Consider the following 20,421-nt stretch of genomic DNA (forward strand, 5'->3'; position numbering starts at 1 on the left):
GTTGGCGTGGCCTGGTTAAGTTTTATGTTTAGGTCACCTTTTCCCCTAAACTATCAAAGCCATTGTGTTGAAACTTGTATCGCTTGTTCACCATTAAAATATGACCCTGTAAAGCATCCTGCTTTTTACAAGAATAATGGCCCTTTTTTAGCTCAACTTTTCGAAGAATAAGTAGAGCTATTGCACTCGCCCCGGTGTCGGCGACGCCGTTGGTTAAAGTTTTTTTTATAAAGTCAAATATCTCCGTTACTATCAAAGCTATTTACTTGAAACTAAAATAGTTGTTTACTGTCAAAGTCTACACCAGGAGAATCAATTCCCATAACCCTGATTTGAATTTTGATGGAGTTATGCCCCTTTTTGACTTGAATTTTTGGTTAAAGTTTTTTTATAAAGTCAAATATCTCTGTTACTATCAAAGCTATTGACTTGAAACTTAAAATAGTTGTTTATTATCAAAGTCTACACCAGGAGAAACAATTCCCATAACTCTGGTTTGAATTTTGCTGGAGTTATTCCCCTTTTTTACTTAGAATTTTTGGTTAAATTTTTGAGAAAGTCAAATATCACGGTTACTATCAAAGCTATTGACTTGAAACTTAAAATATTGTTTACTATCAAAGTCTGCACCAGGAGAAACAATCCCCATAACTCTAATTTGAATTTTGTTCTAGTTATGCTCCTTTTTTACTTTGAATTTTTGGTTAAAGATTTTGATAAAGACAAATATTTCTGTTACTATTAAATTTTTGAGAAAGTCAAATATCACGGTTACTATCAAAGCGTTTGACTTGAAACTTACAATCAAAGTCTACACCAGGAGAAACAATCCACATAACTCTTATTTGAATTTTGATGGAGTTATGCCCCTTTTTAACCTAGAATTGTTTAGTTAAAAGTTTTATAATTTTTTTACTGGCAAAGCTTTAATTCAGTGTTAAGCACTGCGAAAAGTCGAACGCGCTGTCTCACGGACAGCTCTTGTTGGACGTAGAACATCAGATTTCTTGGTTAAGTTTTGCGTTTAGGCCAGCTTTACTCCTAAACTGTCAAAGCTATAGCTTTGAAACCTGCAACACTTGTTCATGATCATAAGCTGACTATGTACAGCAAGAAACGTAAATCCATCCTGCCTTTTGCAAGAATTATGGGTCTTTTGGACTAAGAAAATATCAGATTTCTTGGTTAAATTTTGCGTTTAGGTCAACTTTTCTCCTTAGTGGTCAAAGCTATTACTTTAAAGCTTAGAAAAAGTTATTCTCCATTAAAAGCTGACTCTGCACAGCCAGTACCGTATCTCTACATTCCTTTTTGCAAGAATCATGGCCTATTTTTGGACTTAGAAAGTCATGGATAGGACAATATTTCTTTTATACAGACAAAAAAAAAGAAGATAAAATCAGATGAGCGTCTGCACCCGTAAGGCGGTGCTCTTGTTCCTATATGTATTTTGAGATATTTCATGGATATTTAGTTATGTTGTGATTGACACGCGATCGTCTGTATTAAAAGGAAAACACTTAAAACTATCACATGATCATCAATATTATATTGTTTTAAGGACAAATAGCACTTGACAAACAAAAGTATTCAAAAATTGTTTATATAAAGACAATAAAGGTTTTTGTCACATGCGAAAGTTCTCTTGAGAAAAACGGCTGCCATATACATATACATGTGGAACATATACATGTGGAAGAGAATAAAGTCAGTTTTCAACTAAACTTGTGTAGCAATGATGGGGTCGAAAATAGCGGTACTGTTCGGCTGTTTGGTTTTTGTTGCGGGCCGTTCTTTGACAGTTGAGAAAACGGTTATGTTGGCAGAAGATTCCAAAGGTAAAAGATATAATTATATATTTTTGTTATTGACTAGATTAACGCACGTTTTTCGTGCTATAACTTCTGGGATTGGTTGGTGCCCAAGCCCGTGGGGCGAGAGTACCAACGTATCCCGAGGGATTCTGAACATGTTATAATATGAAGGCCGGTGCGCCATGGTAATTGCCAAATGCCAAATAGTTAATGCAAAATGTCAATTATTTAATGCTAAATGCTTTATGTCATGTGCTTAATGCTGGCTACCAAATACTAAATAGCTGATGCTTATTGCTAAAACGTCAAATTCTTTAACTTTTTGAATCTCTTAATCTATGAATGTTTTTTTTTTTATTATATAAGATTATATATTATATAAGTATGGAAAGCCGGCGCGCCATGCGTTTTGCGAAATGCTTAATGCGAATTGCACAATGTGTTATGCTTTTTGCTAAATGCAAATTGCTTTTTGCTAAATGCTTAATGCGTAATGCTTCATGTGAAATGCTGAATGCGAAATGCGTCTTGCTTCTTGCTAAACGCTTTATGCGGCATGCAAATGCGACGTGCCACCACGCGTGATTTTGTTACTATTTATAGTGATGCTTGCTAATTATAGTATCATAGAGGTTTAAGTTTCGACCAATCAGATATAGCAATTGTCGGTACTGCCGTACATGGGGATTTCCGTAAATTTCCGCGCCAAACTGTCATGGAAGCCGCATGTAAGACGTGTGGTGCGTCCCTAAGTAAATTTCCTGCAGCTCATTTTTGTGTGGACAAAACCTGTATTCCATTTCGCAAGTGAAATTGCATCTCAGACAGTTTTTCTTTCTCAACACGTTTGCCCCACAGTGGGGACAAAAGTGAGCTGCAGGAAAATTACTTAGGGACGCACCACACGTCTTACATGCGGCTTCCATCAGCAATGTAGATTCGAATCAAAATGTTCACTAATCTTTCACAACAATATGTCCAAGTGTCAAATATAATATCCATAAATAATTACAGCCAAAGTGCTAGGTTCACTTCTTACAAAATGCCTTTTTTTGTCTCAATTTCTCCGGGTGCACAGCCGCAGATTCGACAAAAAGGTAAGAAAAAGCATAACTCATTGCGGAGTTCGCATTAAACACTTAGCAAAAAGCAATTCGCATTAAGCATTTAGCAAAAAGCAATTCGCATTTAGCAAAGAGCATAACACATTGTGCAATTCGCATAAAGCATTTCGCAAAACGCAAAATCCATTTCGCAAAACGCAAAATCCATTTCACATAAAGCATTTCGCATGTGGCATTGCGTATGTCGGCTTTCCATAGTGTACAAGTAAAAAGCATTTCTTAAAAAACATTTAGCAATAAGCATTTTGTAAAACTCATGACGCATTTTGCAAAAAAAAATCATTGCGCCCAGGCTTTCAATAGCTATTATTTAGAGTTGGTTTATTTTAATGTTTTTATTGACAGATACGGATGCGGCTATAAATTATCTTCTGCGGACTGTTCTTAGATTTCATGACGTCACTTCCGGTGAACAAGATGACCCTTGTCTTTGCAGCAAAGGAATATGCAGGTGCTGTCAGAAATTTCCATATATGAAGGCAAGTATGCCATAGTAAATAATTCACTCGTTCAGACGGACAGTAGGAGACCCGTTTTATTTCAGCATGAAATATAGATTAAAGTAGCTCTAGCCCATGCTTTGGTAGATTTACGTTTTCTTTGTAATTCTAACTAGTATTTGGACAAATTATTCAATCTTCTCAGAGACTTAATATTTAGGAATTAATGAAGCACAGTTGCTTATATATATTACTGCTGTATAAAATCCATACAAAAATCTTCAAGTCTGACTATCCGGACTGAGAGAATACATTCTTGCATACCAGATGGGGATTTCCGGTACTTTTACCTGTGTTGGAAAAATCTCGTGCTGTATATGACTTCTTACGAACTACATATATGTAGAAGATTTATGCAGTTACTCATATTTTATTTTAACAAAGGAATAAAAGTCCATTACCTTGACACTTCCTCTTTGATCCTGATAATAAATTTCTCGATTTAAAAAAACGTTTTTTTTTTATTAAAAATTCATAACGTAACGCTGCAATTGATAAAACAAAACCGGAACTAAACATTGTTATTTGTCTTTGAAACGTCATGACGTCTTTCCTGGACGTTAGTTTCACGCCCTTTGTTTAAATACGCAGCTAAAAGAAATAGTTCTAAAAAGAAAGCCGTTCAATTGAATTTATTTGTATTGTCTTTTTTTTTCTTGGAAAAGGTATGTAAGAAAAAGATTCTAGCTCTGGTTGTAGCTGCAGACGGGAATATTCGGCTCTTGGGGTACTGTTTATGCTGTAACTCGGCAAAGCCTTATTACCGCCTAAACAGTTACTCTCGATGCTGGAAATTCCCATCTGCAGTTGCAGCCTGTGAAATAATCTTATGATTTTCAAGATGTTAATTGTTTAACACTTTCTAAAAATTTGTTTTCGTACAGAAACGCTGAAATATGTTTTTCCGTTTATCTTGTTTTTTTCTGTCTATTTCAGCTTGTATCATAGCAACACGGGGAAATAATGTCATTAAGATGAACATCACAATTGATAAGGAGGAATATTTGGAAGCCCGAATCCCATGTAATAATATCTCTGTTGTATTATTTTGTCATAATTGTACTTAAAGTATATGTGCACGTAATTTGTCTCACGGCTGTGTGTGCTGGCATGACGTATTTGAATCTTTTAAGTATATAAATCTATACATTGTTTAATGGAAAGATCTTGTAAATATCTAAGTTGATCGTTCAAAATTGATTATAGACTATATAACTTCCAAAAAACATAGGTCACTGCAGGAGAAAATACCTTAAACGCGATCTATTTGTGTCCCAAGATTTACAGCCAAGGATACCCTACCACCCCCGACCCCCACCCTAATCCCAGTACGCTGTACAGGTTCTTCTGAAGAGAACCGTATCGAAAAGTTTTGAAAACATAAGTTAAAAACAAAAACCCATTAAAACATGCATCAAAAATTTGAATAAAGTTCATCTAAGCAAGAGTATTGTATGAAACGTGATAAAGCTGTAGAGCATCTGTAGATAACTTACTGCATTCCCAGTTGTTATCTATTACCCGTGTTCAGTCATAAGAAATCCCCATATTATTTCGATGGAGTAATAAGGAATATGAAATATTTCCAATACTAGAAAGATAGATATACTTTCCAAATTATAAAAAGATCAAATCAAAGCTTAACTTAATGTGAAAGCTGGTGACAGTTCAATATTCTTGCATGTCCTAGCTTTTTTTTTTTGTTTTTTTTTTTCTTTTTTTTTTCTTTTTTTTTCATATTACCCCCTATTCATTGGCGTGACAGATTGATAAATTTGTCTTTCAGTTCCATTGACAATTTGTTCAGCTGGTACAGGAATGAAAGCCAAAAACTGCTGTTTAGAGGTGACGAAAATGAATAGGAAGGAAGCGTCCGCATGTGCATTTGTCTCCTTCGAGGTAAGCTAATCATTCATGCACATCGATCTCTTTCTAGGTCAACTAGTTATTCATGTACATCGATCGCTTTCCAGTCAACTATTTATCGTTTTCAAAGTCAACTACTTATTCACGTACATCGATCGCTTTCTAGGTCAACTTATTATTCATGCACAACGATCGCTTTCCGGGTCAATTTATCATTCATCCGCAGCGATGGCTTTCCAGGTCAACGAATCATTCATGTACAGCCATCGCTCTCCAAGTCAACTAATCATGGAAGTTCATGCACTTCGATGACTTTACAGGACAACTTATCATTCATGCACAGCGGTCGCTTTTCAGGCCAACTAATCATTCACGCACAGCGATCACTTTCCAGGTCAACTAGTCATACATGCACAGCGATCGCTTTCCAGGTCAACTAATCATACAGGCACAGCGATCGCTTTCCAGATAAACTAATTATTCATGCATAGCGATCACTTTCCAGGTCAACTTATCATTCATGCACAGCGATCACCATTCAGGTAAATTAAATGTCCATGCACTCCCACCGCCTTCCAGGTAAACTAACATCTAATCAACATTAAGGTACCAAATTTATTTATTCAGATAGTTTTTATGAAATAATCCATGGTTTATCAATTTATTTAATATCAAGTTATCAAGACATTTTGCGTAGTTTATCGTTTGATTTACCACGGTTAAGATCTAGATGAGCAGACACTGAATAATATGGGTGCATCTAAGTAGAAGAACGATTAACAATGGGAAATGCGTTGTTTATTCTCATTTTTACATGTCTTACATACTCATTTAAACATGATGGTAAAAGGTATACTGAGCTTTATTCATCCTGTGAGAAAGTCGGAATCTTTTAAGAATATATTTTAACTTATTTTATTTTCCTATTATTTCTATATTAGGTGGATACAAAATGGTACATAGGCAAGACTGAATGCTTTAAAATACCCGCTTCGGGGATAGCAGTGGATGAGGCTGTGGATTACAAGGATGAGGATGTGGATAACAACGATGATGACGCTGTGGATTACATGGAAAGTCCGAACGATGCTGGGAAAGTCTTCAGGCTCGGGCCGATTCTCAAGTTCTTAACTTTCAGCAGCAATGCCAAACAAACCAGGCTCAAGTAGAAACAATAACTAAATTAAAAGAGAAACACAACATCTTTGACAAATAATTAGAAGTGAATTATGAAACTGTAATATTAATAGTCGTTCAGGTTTTGTTGTCATTTTAGTATCGAAATGCCGTCTAGATGGCCATATAGAATTGCAATTGCAATTGCTGATGGCATCTTTAAATGAAGAATGTACAATTTATACCCATCCTCTAGCTCTAGGTGTTATATAGACTTCGTTTAACTATTGACTGAGTCACAGTTGCAATTGCTGATGGCATCTTTAACTGTACAATGTATACTAATTTCTTTTCATTGCCTACTCTCGGTATTAGGCCTCGGCTATTGTCCAGTCTAATGTTGTAATATTATAAAGAATTTAAATGTTGTCTTACGTTCTTTCCCTTAAAGTATTAGATTGCAGAGAATCTTTGCTACTTTCTGCAGAATGCCGGGGTCAGATAGGGTCAGTGTTCATCTGAACATGTGGCTCCATAAACCTCTAGGGTCTAGGTAGTCTGGCTACCGACTAGATAATTTTTATTTTTTTTTTTAGAAAAAAAAATCTGTAAATAATTCTGACTTCATCAGTCCTGGCTCTGATTATCTAATGTTTTGAGAAGAAAAGGGACATAATTACAATATTTGAATAGTCTCAAGAGTTCTCTCCTATGAACAAAACATTAGGTCTGAACACAGACTAGGGTCTAGGCTACCGACAGGGCTAATGCAATGAATGTATTTGGGAGATAGCTTTCAACATTTTGTAGCTTGTATAAAAGGGTTGTTTTCAAGTTTTCCGAGTTTATTTGAGAGTTTTGAAGTGATAAAGTCGCAGATATGTAACGGAAAGAGAACTTTATCGTTTAGAAACAACTGCTGTACATATTCTCGTTATAAAATGCCTGTAGTTTAGTACAGATTAAAATGTAATCGGACTTGAACTGTGATTGTTTTGTATATTATACATAAATTTACTTAAGTACTACAACAGTATACACCTGAGATCAAAAGGAAATTTCTTTGATCTTAGTCGGCATAAACATCTATACAGTCAACTCTTGAAATCTCGACTTCGTCGGGACCAAGGTAAAAAAAAGTCGAGATATCGAAAAAGTCGAGATAACCGAAATAAGGTCAGCTTAGGTCGGGAGGTGGGGTAATGAAGTTTCGTGTTGATACATACACGGTTGTAAAGATAAAAACTGTATATTATCGCTGAAGTTTTGTGGCCTTGCACTGTTGAACCATTTCAACAGTGCAGTTTCAACTTCTGGGAATTTTCCTAGGCTGGCGCTTTGGCAAGCTCTTGACTTCCGCCCTCCGGCATGACTCAGCAGTTTGACAATATTGAAAGGTAGATCTAATCTTCGTGAAGAATATCTGATTGAGCGAATACAAGCGAGTGCAGTTTTTCGCACCTCTTTTGGCAGACGATAAATGTCCACTCGAGATACCGATGTCCAAATAGAGTAAATTTTAAAGTTAGGGACTAACAATTTAGTCGAGATAGCGATAAAAAAAATCGAAATAAAAAATCAAGATGTCCGTAGTTGATCTGTATAAAATAAAAAGGAAAAAAAAATCGGGACCGGGAAAATCCACTCGCGATATCGAAATAACCGAAGTCGAAATATCGAGATTTGACTGTACATACATAAACTGCTGAAAAATAAATTTTTGTACGTTCTTGGGAGCTGTGGAACGACCCTTTAGAAACGAATGAATACTTTAATAAGAGCTTCCTCTCTCCTCAAATGTTCAAGTACTGTTTTCTATTCTCACAAAACTACAAGCTGTAAATGACTGAAATACGTGAATAAATTCAATGCTAACCCTTAACCTGCTAAAATTGCTATAATGAACCCGTCCATCTTGCAATTTAGACAGTACCATTAACTGTTAAAAGGGGTACTTACCAAAAGATACTGACTGAAAGGCGAACAATGCAGATCTTGATCAGACTACACGGACGTGCTCTACACTAGAGGCAAAAGCAGAATTAATCGTGTCCAGCATGCTAAGGGCTAAAATACCATAATATTTCTTATCCAAAGAAATTATCTTAAGTTTAAAGTTGCTAAAATTTGTTGCAGCTTCTTAGCTCTTAAAGTGTCATAATAATCATCATAGGCATCATCATCATTTTCATCATCATCATCATCATCATCACCCTCATAATAATCATCTATTAATTTGACCACATATACAACGCGCACATTTTGCGTTCAAAGGTGTACAATATACATTCCAAAATGCTTAAATGTAAACTAAACTCGAATGTAGTAACTAAAAAAAAACAGAAAATACTGATTACTGAGTTGTAAGAAGATGTGGCTTAAAACCTGTCTCTAGGAGAGTACGGTGTTCTGTTAGGGCCATTGTTAAATTGTTTCTCCCCTTTGTCCTATAGACTGGTAATGGCGATAGCGTTAACGTATCTAAGAAGTCGGATTTTTCATATATGTTTGTATATATGTAGCTTATCAACAGTAGCGTACTAATTGTTCAAAAAACAGCTAAAATATAAAGGTAAAAAGTGAATTTTCCAAATATCGGCTTACATAAAGTGGTCTCGCTTCGTTATGCCGAAAACATCATAAATAAAACGAACTGAAACTATCAAGGAAAGTTGGAAAACCAGACTTAAAGCTGCCCATTCTTGAAGAGTACTTATAGATTATAATGACATGTATGTCGTGCTTCGGGGCATTTTTGATGTGTAATTTGTGTAACCACCCCTGACAGGATCGGTTTATACATAAAACTAAAGTGTGTAAGTCCCTGGGTTCACTCGATTTTTACGAATTACCGTTATTTCAAAAATGTACCTTCTATTCTTAATATTAGATAATATTCATTATCCAAAGATCATGCGATTAGTCATTTTCCTTTTGGCTAGAGATGTCCATCTCAATCCCAAGCCTACTCAAGAATCCAATGGTTGCTTTTCTATACTTCATCAGAATATAAGGAGTATTCGCTACAAGTTAGATTATATTAAATATAATTTTCTTGACTTTGATGTTATCTGTTTTACCGAAACTCACTTAACACTAAGTAATTCTGTTTTGCAGATGAAACTTGAAGGGTAAGATAATAATTGAGCCGTGCCATGGGAAAACCAACATAGTGGGTTTGCGACCAGCATGGATCAACACCAGCCTGTGCATCCGCGCAGTCTTGTCAGGATCCATGCTGTTCGCTTTCAAAGCATATTGGAATTAGAGAAACTGTTAGCGAACAGCATGGATCCTGACCAGTCTGCACGGATGCGCAGGCTGGTCTGGATCCATGCTGGTCACAAACCCACTATGTTGGTTTTCTCATGGCACGGCTCAATTATGTTTCGGAAATATGTTTTGTCACATCCAGGTGGTATCCTAGTTTATTGTAATTCAGGATTACAGCCAAAACGATTAAATGACCTTGAAACCATTTTACCGGAATCTCTGTGTATTAAAATAAAAGATCATAATAAACACTTTAATATTGCAACAATCTATAGGTCACCAAATTCCGCTATCGACTTCTGGCAAAGATGTGATGTTCTTGTTGACCAGGCCTTAGAAATATCAGATAATACTATTTTAGTTGACGATATAAATGAAGATCAGTTAAATGTAACAAATCGTAAATTCAGAGACATACTTATTCTTAATAATATGACAAAATAATGTAATTAATAAACCAACTCGAATAACACACAGTACAAGCCCTTTCATTGATATTATTGCATCAACAAATACTGTAATACCTCTGGATTCTGGAGTTTTTGAAACCCCGTCAAATATTAGTGATCACTTTGGTAAATATGTTTATGTTAAAAGCAGTTTCCAGGTCAGGACATGCTACACACCCGCCGAGTGTGGAACTACCATCAAACCGATTTTGACAAATTGAATAACTCGATAAACGCTACCGACTGGTCAGTTCTTAACTTAGACTCTCTAGACGTAGCCACATCTTTTTTCGAAAAAAACATTTTTAGATCTAGCTAAAACATGCATTCCTACTAAAGTTGTACAAATCCGCCCTGAACGACAGACCTTTGTACAACTCACTTATTCGTACTACATCTCGGAAACGTGATCGTTTAAAGCGAATTGCTATCCAGTTCGGGAAACCATCAAATTGGCAATGTTACAAGAAAATAAGAAATCGTTTTGATAATATGAAAAAAAAAAACGGAAAAAAAGAAATAAAAACCTACGCGAACAATTTTATAATGCTCTTGAATTTTCCATGAATGATTTAAGTTCTACAAATCCTAAACAATATTGCGGATGCGCAGGCTGGTCAGGATCCATGCTGGTCGCAAACCCACTTTGTTGGTTTTCTCATGGCACGGCTCAATTATGTGTGTACTATCAAGCCAGCCATGGAAGCGATACAATTTGACTGATTCAGGCAGTTGTCTGTTTAGACATATAAACCGAATTAACAAAATTATTGACAAAACAGACGGAAGAAACTAACTGTACATCCGTTGTTCCGGATATATGATCAGTTTATGACCTAGTTGGTTTTGAGTTATAACACAACTACAATAAAGGATAAAAATATTAAAGTGTACAAATAACCATTAATTATATTGGATTTCTGCTATTTTCATAAACAAATTGAGAAATATACAATTTAAACATTGAATGACACTATCACGCAATATACAGGGCCATTTTTCAATGAATGATACGATGTTGATCCAAGGATGTTAAAATATGGCGTTCAAGTGGTTACATGTATATTGTTTGGAGTTGTTTGTTATTGGTATGTGTTTATGTGTACTATGTAGTTATCATTACATGTTCTTTAAAATATTTTGATAAAAAATACGCCGGATTTCGTTTATCCAAGTAGTCGTGACCCGAATGTCATGCGACAATTTACGTCATATTTGACGTCTTAATGTTGTCTGACTGGCTCGCGTGTCAACCGAATTCGCTATTCTCCGTTCTTTACGGAAATCCTTGTACGCATTAAGCAACATTCCAAAGAATTACCTAATATGCAAATATCTAATCGCACGAAAATTGCCTTATATGAAAAGTCACAAAATATTTAAAATATTGCCATTATGACTTAATAAACGTCAAAAAGTATACTAAAATTATATAATGTTTTTAATAAATTACAGAAACAATTCTGTCAGTGGATGGGTTGCGATGTTTCAAATGTGACTCGACGTCAAATCCTGACGTATGCGGCGCGGACTTCAAGCTGACGTCATTAAACACTAGCTTCATTCTTGACAGCTGTGACTATTGCATCAAATACCGCTTTACTAACGACAGAGGTAAATATTATGGGACGCCATAGCTGACTTGTGCTGTACATGATAAACACAGTCAGTCTGTGGTTTCATCGCTATAACATATTGTGCAAAATTTATTATGTTCTGTAATTCGGTCTTTATGTTATATGCGGACCGCGTTGTCATTTGTGGTTTAATATAAGTCCTGCGCAAACTTTATATTACTCTGAACTTTTTTGCTTGTGCAAATTACATTATACATGTCATTATATTTTATGGCTGGATACATACATCCGATGTGAATCTGATTATGTATTTTCATTATATATTGGCGTATGCTTTGATAGTTCAACTTGAGTTCCGCTATCATCGCGTGTCGCTTAACTGAAAATGCATCCAACTGATTGTGAAATACATTTCTTTCAACAATTCTCAAAGATGATTTATTCACATTTAAAAAACCTTTGTTTTCAGTATATTTCCGTACCTGCTCAAAATATTCAGATTACACGTACAAGTTGGGCTGTGACACATGCCGTGCCAGTGGAACAAGGGTTCGATCTTGTTACTGCAATGAAAACCTGTGCAATGGCGCCGTATCAGGACTATCAGCATTGTCTGATATTACACTTGTTTGCCTCTTAGTATATTACAGCCTTGTTGAATTTGATTTTAAGCGGATATACAGATTCATATAACATAATAACAGAATTAGATATTTTATATCTATATGCTCTCAGACAGTTTTCAACTGTTTATATTAAATCAATTTAAGAACAAGTGACATCGTTATGGGAAACGTTACATTGCCTTGTTGCATTTGATTTGAAATGGATATACGAATTCATGTAACATAACACAGAAATATTCACTCAGTATTTACTTTACTTAGAACGATTTTCACGTGTTAATTTTTAAATTGAAATACTCCCTTAAGAGAAAATATGAAGCTTAAAAAATGATAATTTATATCTTGAATAAGATTCTACTTATAATCAAATATAATTATTTTGAGAGCTGCATTAGAAACATTAAGTGTTGTACTAAATCCAGTATCTTTAAATTTCCAAACAAAGAAATCAAATCAATGAAACTTATCAAATAAACGTGCAATGAAAAGATGAAAATAATTCCAGACATTTACAGCCTATTTTGTATATCTTTCAATGTATGCAGATTAAATTTAAAACATATAAAAAACTGTGACTTTTGAAGTTGTAAAACTCCAATTCAAAATCAGTTCAAAGAATGACAGCTACACGCCTTTTCCACGCTGCCATATCTCGGGCTTAGCGCAAAACGGTTGTAACTTATATGAAATAAAGAAGGAGTTACAACCGTTTTGCGCTAAGCCAGTGATATGTTGTTTTAACAGTAATGCACATTTTGTATCTGTTTACAAATTAATTAACGGAAATATATACTGAATATTTACACGAGCGCCAGGTAAATGCTTCTGTATCAAACAAATTTGTGAGAACAGGTAATGCAGTTTTGTCCGGACTGAACTAACAAAATCTAACACAATGAGGTATACTTTCCTGTTAGCAGACTCTTTCATTTTCTGTGTCGTTGAACTAACTTTTACTTTCAAGGTCCGGCGTTTGTTTATTATATATACTGTCAACGGATCACGCTGTTTTGACAATCAACTTTCGTTATTTGATCTTTTCTCTCAGTGCAGTACAGAAATGTTTCAAGTGGCCAAGGTCACGTTTTAATTGGAAAAAGCTTCTGCCGACGGCACGTCTGCGTTTTATTAATAAAGGACCACTTCATGTTTTAAAAGCTTCCGAGGGTATAAATATAAGTTTATTCGATGCACGTTGGCAGTTAGAGTAGATACAAAAAACATTCGCTTACAAAAACTGTGAGGATGACGGGATTGAAAATAGCGTTACTCTTCGGCTGTTTGGCTCTGGTTGCGGGGCGTATTATTACTGTACAGAAAACTTCACTGTCTTTGACAGAGGATTCTGAAGGTATGGGACATTTTATTGGATTTCGTTTATAAAGTAGAATAATGTTAAAACAATGCATCGAAAATTAAAGATATTTGATTTTTTGATACATGGAGATGTTGACTAAATGATTTAGTTAAAAAATTTAGCTGCTGCATTAATTTCCTGATACCTATTGTTTTGTCACAAGATCAGGAGGCCAGTGCCTTTAAATGTTCAGTTGTGTATGATGCATCATTGCGACTATTCTAGCACAAATTTAACCTTTACCCTGCTGGCGGCAAGTGATTCTGCCTTTGCGACCAGTGCAGACCAAGATCAGCCTGCACATCCGTGCAGTCTGATCATGGTCTGCACTGTTCGCTGTTTAATCAGTAAATTTTCAGTAAACACCCCTTCAAATGATAAATGGTACTGCCCAAACTGAATGATGGACAATTCCATTATAGAAATTCATCAGGGTAAGGGTTAATTTGAATTATACGTATATAACAACTCCAGATTAAGCATCAACTTGAAATTTCAAATTATCTTTTAATTAGATAAGATAAATATTGAGAAGCGAGAATTCCCTCAATATTTTGAAAGGTTGTTTTATAAGTACTTTAATTCCGGGTCGTCTCGAACTGACCGATTAGGAATTTTCTTGAGTGTATACATTTAAGATATTTTCGTTCAAATTTAATTAATCCGGTATATACCGGAGTCTGTAATATATCACAGGCGCACCAACTCTGTTTTTAGTCACAGCCAAGATTTTTTTCTTTAAAAACAACGAAAAAGACCGAAGCATTAGAATCCTAATGAAACCTTTTTAACCTGGCTTTTTATCAATTTTAAAATGTAGCGGCAAGCTGAGAACCAGCTGTTGCAGTATATAAACCAAAAACCATTCTACTAAATGAAAGTTGTTGCCGTTACGCGTAACTGGTCGAAAATTGTCTGAACTTCGCAGATAAATTGTATTTTAGTTTTAGTTATGTTCAAAATTAGCATACTAACGGGCCATTGGCTAGCTTTAACACAAACGCTTTTCGATTTTCAGTGTAAAAATTAGTAAAAACAAGTAATTCTCATGTGTTTATATAAGATATAGTCTGTCAATTGTTGTACGTACAGATGCAGACGAACTAACCGACATTCTGCGGACCATTCTTAGCTACTCTGACGTCACTTCCGGTGAACAATATGGCGACATTGTTCAAGGCTGCAGCAAAGGGAAATGCGAGTTTTGCAAGAAAATGTACAAATTTAACGGTAATCAGTGGCTTATTTATAATTTACTTAATATGATTTAAGGTGCTTGCCAACCTGCAACTAATGAATATATGATATCTAGTCTTTACGTGTTGGCACCGTTATGTAGAAAGAAAAACAACATTTGTAATCGTCACCGAAATAGAACTGATTTAGATCCAGTTTACCTTGGATCAAATGTCAAAATCAATTGTATGTTGCCGGACTACTTTCCTTAGATAGCATGACCTGATAAAAATCAAATATGACAAACGTTGTTTTTTTTTTCTAAAATAGTTATTAATATGAAATAAGGCAAAGCCTCAAAGCGAGCTCAAAGAAATCGGATTTAGCTAAAAATATTATGCATCATTTATTTGTCACAAAGAAACTATTCACTAGTCACAAGAATTCAGGAGAACCTATTCACTTGAAAAATTCTACATTTAGTGTCACCATACCTGTAACAGTGAATATCATACGTTGCAAAATTTATGGGAAGCCGGTGTCAAGGTGACGTCATTACCGCGTTCCCGTTTCTTTCTGCTTATTAATGACATTTTTTCCATTTTCTGGCCGATGCTTGATCTTTTAAATGAAAACAATATTTTTTTCAAACAACTGGAAATCATTCTTTCATTATTGTTGAGTGACGAATATTTTTTAGCAATTGAATGAAGTTCTGTATTCACTCCGGAAAGAAGTACTTCCTGTGAGCACCTATCCGCTAGGGTGCGCTTTTTAAAAACTTCCGACGAAACTTTTCAAATCCATCACCAAGTGTGCAAGTATACTTGCGTTACCGTAAAGCTCGATTCTCGAGCAGGCCCTTCGGGCCTGCTCTTCGAGCTCGCTATTATTTTAAATTATTTATTATACTCTAAATGTCTGCAGAGAATAGATGAATTCCAAAACATTTTGACCAGATCGGCTATTTTAAAGTGACTAAAGTAAGCTAAAAGCTGTTCAGTTTTGTCTGAAACGTTGAGCATAAAATGTGTGAAGAAACTTGTTGGCTTGTCTCCTGATCTTCTCTGTTGTACAAGAATGAATTGTTATATTTTTCAGTCTGCTTCGTAGCAACCTTAGAAAAGGACGCTGTCGTGCTAGAGGTTACATTCGACAAGAGACAGATATTCAAAACAGTCATCAAAGGTAATTAACTTTTTACATATATATTTTTTTACCTACATAAATTCTTTAAAAAATACGACTTGTATCTCACAAATATATGTGATTAAACTAATTTCATGTTGTACAAGGTCTGTGTCGAAATCCAATCCAGAATCATGCGTATATCTGAATTTCTAACCTGGTTCTGTAAATAGTCCAAACCGAGTGTTACTCCGGCCTGTCTCGACGGGACTCCGGCCTGCCTCGACGGGTCGGTATAAGAATAAGATCTTTGTTTTTAAAACATCTAGCCTGCTGGCGGTAAGTGATTCTGCCTTTGCGACCCGTGCAGACCAAGATCAGGCTGCACATTCGTGCAGTCTGATCATGGTCTGCACTGTTCAGTAAACACCCCTTCAAATGATAAATGGTATAGCCCAAATTGAATGATCGACCAGTCCATTTTAGAAATTTAGCAGGCTAACGGTTAAGGACAACAAAAAGATCGAAGCTTTCAAATAATGAATGCTTCTTTTACCCGGCTTTTCTGTGAGAAAAATTCCAAATGAACTGGCAAGCTGGGAACCAGCTACTACAAGATAATTATAGAAATTCAGTAGGGTAAAGGTTAAACATAAATATTGTCGTGATGTTTCTAAAGTTGTGCTTAATGAATGAAGGTTCCAATCTAAAAATATATTTGTATTGTTACGGTGTGTATTATTTGTACATGAAGGTATCTAATAAAAAGCTGGGTCGTTACAATAGCAACTTGACCCGGGGATGTTGTATTAGACAGTATTGACGATAGGTGTTCAAAGCCTAGCAAAATCTGCTCAATCCGAAAACAACACGCCGCTGTTTTAATAAACCTATAGTATTTCTGTATGTCTTTATGCCTGTCTGCCTATGTACTACGGTATACTTCATCTACTCTACTTAAAAAAAATACCCACCCGGCAATCTCAAATGGTAATTTGCATGACAGTTTTAAACAGAAGATTTGACATGAGGACACTGCAAAATCGCATTCTGTCATGATGATGATTTTTCGTAATTTCGAAGGCACGACATAACGGCGGGTAGCGCTAAATAATTTGTCTTGTTTTGTCGTTCTGTTGGAGGTGCCAACATGACAGTCCAGTATGTCAGAAACGAGTCACCATCGCATTCGGACATGAGCATGCCTACAGTAGATATGAACTTTTGCCAGTATTTGTGATGTATGTTTCTTTTCAGTTCCTAATCCACCAAAAGTTTGCAAGAAATCAATTCCACATGTTCCGTTTATAACAGACGTCTGCTTAGAGGTCAAGGACGTAAATCTCAAGCAAGCTTCCGGTTGCGTCTATGTCTCCTTCAAGGTAAATGTAATGTGACACCGCGAATCTGGGCAGGTTTTAGTGGTGATTTAGACTACGGTAGCCATTATATTTTGATATATTTATACTATTAACAGACATCACAACAGCAGTGTTAAATACTGTTAAATAAAAAAAAAAAAAAAAAAAAAAAAAAAAACACAGTATATGTATAAGAAAATCGGATGACAACAAAGAATGTACAAATTGATTAATAATATTTACAATTTAGTTGATTTTTTTTTAGATTAAGGTAAAAGAATTCTCGGAGAAAATTGCGTGTTTCAAGATACCAACCAGTGATGGTGTGAACCAGATAACAGAAACTGAGCGGGGACAGACTGAAGAACATGGTACCAGAGCTGAAAACCACGAGGAGACAGTAGTTATGTTTGAGAGTATGAATACGACAGCTTAGATATTCAATATTTCAACCTCTTATATGCCGGAAAAATTATGGAATATATTATTGACACTTGCGTGTTAGAATGCTTGTTCCTTATATGAGTTATATTAAATACATACCCGCTTTTTATCTCCTTAATTAACCTATGTGACCGTACTATATATTCCCATACTGAATACGGCTTAAGATAATATCATAACCATATTGCACGGTAAGAACAGTAAGAACCCCATGAATCCCATTAAAGTCGCTTAAGGATATTATACACATAATGAGCTATTTTACACATATTGTACACATTATGAGCCATTTTACAAATATTGTACACATATTGAGCCTATGCACATATTGTACACATATTGAGCCATTTTACACATATTGTACACATTATGAGCCATTTTACAAGTATTTGTTGTGTTGAGCGACCTGTGGAGTTTCCACTTTTTCTATTGTACACATATTGTGCCATTTTACACATATTTTACAGAATCCTGTTAGACAGCCTTCTATTAAACACTTGCATAATTAATATATTAGATTCTTTGGTAAATGTTTACTCTAACAAAATTCTTGTTATTCTATCATGATTTCTAACAATTTTCCCCGAATAAAATTGTTTGGAAAATAAGATCGACTAATGCCATGCTCGTAGTTAACTTATACGAAAATATTACTTCTGCTTTGTATGTGTGTTAAAATAGCAATAAAAATAGAAGAAAAAACATTCTTAGTTCAACTTGATGAATAATTATTTTAAGCCATAATGTATACTATAGAATCCTGTAGAATGTTATATTAGTGAGTCCTGTTCAAAGGAACTGATGTCCATTTTAGAAATTAATCCTGTTTAAAGATTTACATGTTCATTTGAATTATAAAATCCTGCCTAAAGGTGTACATGCCATTTGTAAAAATAAATTCTGCATAAAGGTGTAAATGTCACTTGTAAAAATAAATCCTGCCTAAAGGTGTACATGTCACTTGTAGCAGTAAATCCTGCCTAAAGGTGTACATATGATATGGTAAGATAAAAATTAGTTTATTAACGTGACCTGTGTGAGCGTATAAACATAATTACATAAAATATTTATCAATTTATCAATTAAACAAACCCGACCCAATGGGCCTATATGTCACCAGACTATGTATTACAAAGTACATGTCATTTGTAAAAGTAAATCCTGCCTAAAGGTATACATGTCGGTTATACTAGAAAACCGGTCTGAAGCAGTACGTTTTATTAACTATCCTAGTAAATCCGGTCAAAAGTAGTCCATGTCACTGATAATACAAAATCCTGTCTTAAGGGGTTCATGTCAGTTATATTCATAAATACTGCCTGAAAGAGTACTTAGCAAATACTGCGTAAAGGAGTATTTGGTACATCTTACCTCAAGGATTAAATATCTTTTAATATAGTGAATAATGCGCAAGGGAGTCTATCTACATCATGTACCAGTACATGTCCATGTTAAAAGTGCATCATGTCTAAGGGAGTTTGTCAATTATCACCTCTGTTATGTACATCCTGTGAACTCCAATGTCAAGTGGTTTATGACAACAAATTATTAAATGATATGGAGCAGGGTCTCAGTTCGAGCATAACGTGTTCTTTTCGTAGTTCTAGTGATGTGAAATATTTTATTTACATTCCATCAGATGCACACCATCATGGGATAATTATGAACAGATATGAACGTACACCTGCCTTTTGTAATAGAAGTATATGGACCTCCGTGGCCGAGTGGTTGGACTTCCGATCACTTGCTCCTAACCGATTATGCGTTCGAGCCTCACGCGAGGCGTTGAATCCTTCCTGTAGGGAAGACATCCAGCTGGCTTGCGGAAGGTCGATGGTTCTATCCATGTGACCGCCTGTGATGAAATAATGCACGGAGGGGCACATTGGATTTACCTCCACCATCAAAAGCTGGAAGGTCGCCATATTAACGAAATGTTAAGCACAGAAAAATGAATAAAAAGTAACTTAAATACAAGAGAGGAAAGAAATAAACTCATTGAATTAAAATGGTTAATATTTTTTATATAACTTTAAATCTAAACGCTTCACTACATATTCATACCTCGTTGACGGTCTATTTACAGACCCACCACAGCCTTGTTTTGAACTGATTTTTTCCTGCCACCTGAACTTCGTGGACGCTTAGCCTTATCTTTTAAAAAAAGAAATCAATAAACACCAAGTCATAAAAGAAAAGGTTGTTCCACGTGAAGATTGAACGGCTTATAAAACATGTATATTACTCTTCAATACAATTGTCAGTTTACTGATATATACATTGAATTCCGGAAAAGGACTGCATAAAAGGGCCACATTTTTGTACAGTTCAGTGCCTTTAAAAACTCAGCATTTACAAAGAAATGTTACATATCTTCGTTTTGATGCCTTTGCAATAACATCCCAGTGCTGCTGAAATTTCACATAATTGTGTAGAATGTAGTTTTCAGCAATTGTTTATCTTTACTTCTTTACAAAAATGGCATTCTTTTGAAAGGGGACAACTTTTAAGAATGTTCTTAGTATCCCTCGTACAGGACAGAATGACAGAACATGTAATGGTCAAGTGGCCGTCCGGTACAGTTACTCTTTCTTTGTTGTATAGTACAAC

The 20,421-nt window shown here is 35.3% G+C and overlaps 3 protein-coding genes across 3 annotated transcripts; all 3 read left to right on the forward strand.

The window, feature by feature from the left end:
- Nucleotides 1-1,488: 1,488 nt before the first annotated feature.
- LOC123542454 (uncharacterized) lies at nt 1,489-6,554 on the forward strand. The gene is made up of 5 exons (XM_045328326.2): nt 1,489-1,838; nt 3,284-3,417; nt 4,375-4,461; nt 5,225-5,337; nt 6,246-6,554. The coding sequence occupies exons 2-5, from the start codon at nt 3,384-3,386 to the stop codon at nt 6,471-6,473; spliced, it is 462 nt and encodes a 153-aa protein (XP_045184261.2). The 5' UTR covers nt 1,489-1,838; nt 3,284-3,383; the 3' UTR covers nt 6,474-6,554.
- A 4,373-nt stretch (nt 6,555-10,927) lies between these two features.
- On the forward strand, nt 10,928-12,779 carry LOC123542239 (uncharacterized). Its single transcript, XM_045327956.2, has 3 exons — nt 10,928-11,230; nt 11,598-11,756; nt 12,189-12,779. The coding sequence occupies exons 1-3, from the start codon at nt 11,182-11,184 to the stop codon at nt 12,410-12,412; spliced, it is 432 nt and encodes a 143-aa protein (XP_045183891.2). The 5' UTR covers nt 10,928-11,181; the 3' UTR covers nt 12,413-12,779.
- A 736-nt stretch (nt 12,780-13,515) lies between these two features.
- LOC123541771 (uncharacterized) lies at nt 13,516-18,762 on the forward strand. Its single transcript, XM_045327365.2, has 5 exons — nt 13,516-13,696; nt 14,795-14,932; nt 15,980-16,066; nt 17,264-17,388; nt 17,633-18,762. The coding sequence occupies exons 1-5, from the start codon at nt 13,591-13,593 to the stop codon at nt 17,801-17,803; spliced, it is 627 nt and encodes a 208-aa protein (XP_045183300.2). The 5' UTR covers nt 13,516-13,590; the 3' UTR covers nt 17,804-18,762.
- Nucleotides 18,763-20,421: the final 1,659 nt, after the last annotated feature.

The sequence above is a fragment of the Mercenaria mercenaria genome, chromosome 19 (assembly GCF_021730395.1).
Source record: "Mercenaria mercenaria strain notata chromosome 19, MADL_Memer_1, whole genome shotgun sequence".
NCBI classification, from domain to species: Eukaryota; Metazoa; Mollusca; class Bivalvia; order Venerida; family Veneridae; genus Mercenaria; species Mercenaria mercenaria.

Excerpts from the sequence above, each read along its gene's own strand:
- LOC123542454 (XM_045328326.2), top strand. The coding sequence starts at position 3,384 with ATGCAGGTGCTGTCAGAAATTTCCATATATGAAG. Across the intron at positions 4,462-5,224 it reads TTTGGAAGCCCGAATCCCAT|TTCCATTGACAATTTGTTCA; the intron begins GTAATAATATCT and ends TTTGTCTTTCAG. Across the intron at positions 5,338-6,245 it reads GTGCATTTGTCTCCTTCGAG|GTGGATACAAAATGGTACAT; the intron begins GTAAGCTAATCA and ends TTTCTATATTAG.
- LOC123542239 (XM_045327956.2), top strand. The coding sequence starts at position 11,182 with ATGGCGTTCAAGTGGTTACATGTATATTGTTTGGAGTTGTTTGTTATT. Across the intron at positions 11,231-11,597 it reads TTTGGAGTTGTTTGTTATTG|AAACAATTCTGTCAGTGGAT; the intron begins GTATGTGTTTAT and ends AATAAATTACAG. Across the intron at positions 11,757-12,188 it reads CCGCTTTACTAACGACAGAG|TATATTTCCGTACCTGCTCA; the intron begins GTAAATATTATG and ends CTTTGTTTTCAG.
- LOC123541771 (XM_045327365.2), top strand. The coding sequence starts at position 13,591 with ATGACGGGATTGAAAATAGCGTTACTCTTCGGCTGTTTGGCTCTGGTT. Across the intron at positions 13,697-14,794 it reads TTTGACAGAGGATTCTGAAG|ATGCAGACGAACTAACCGAC; the intron begins GTATGGGACATT and ends TTGTACGTACAG. Across the intron at positions 17,389-17,632 it reads GCGTCTATGTCTCCTTCAAG|ATTAAGGTAAAAGAATTCTC; the intron begins GTAAATGTAATG and ends ATTTTTTTTTAG.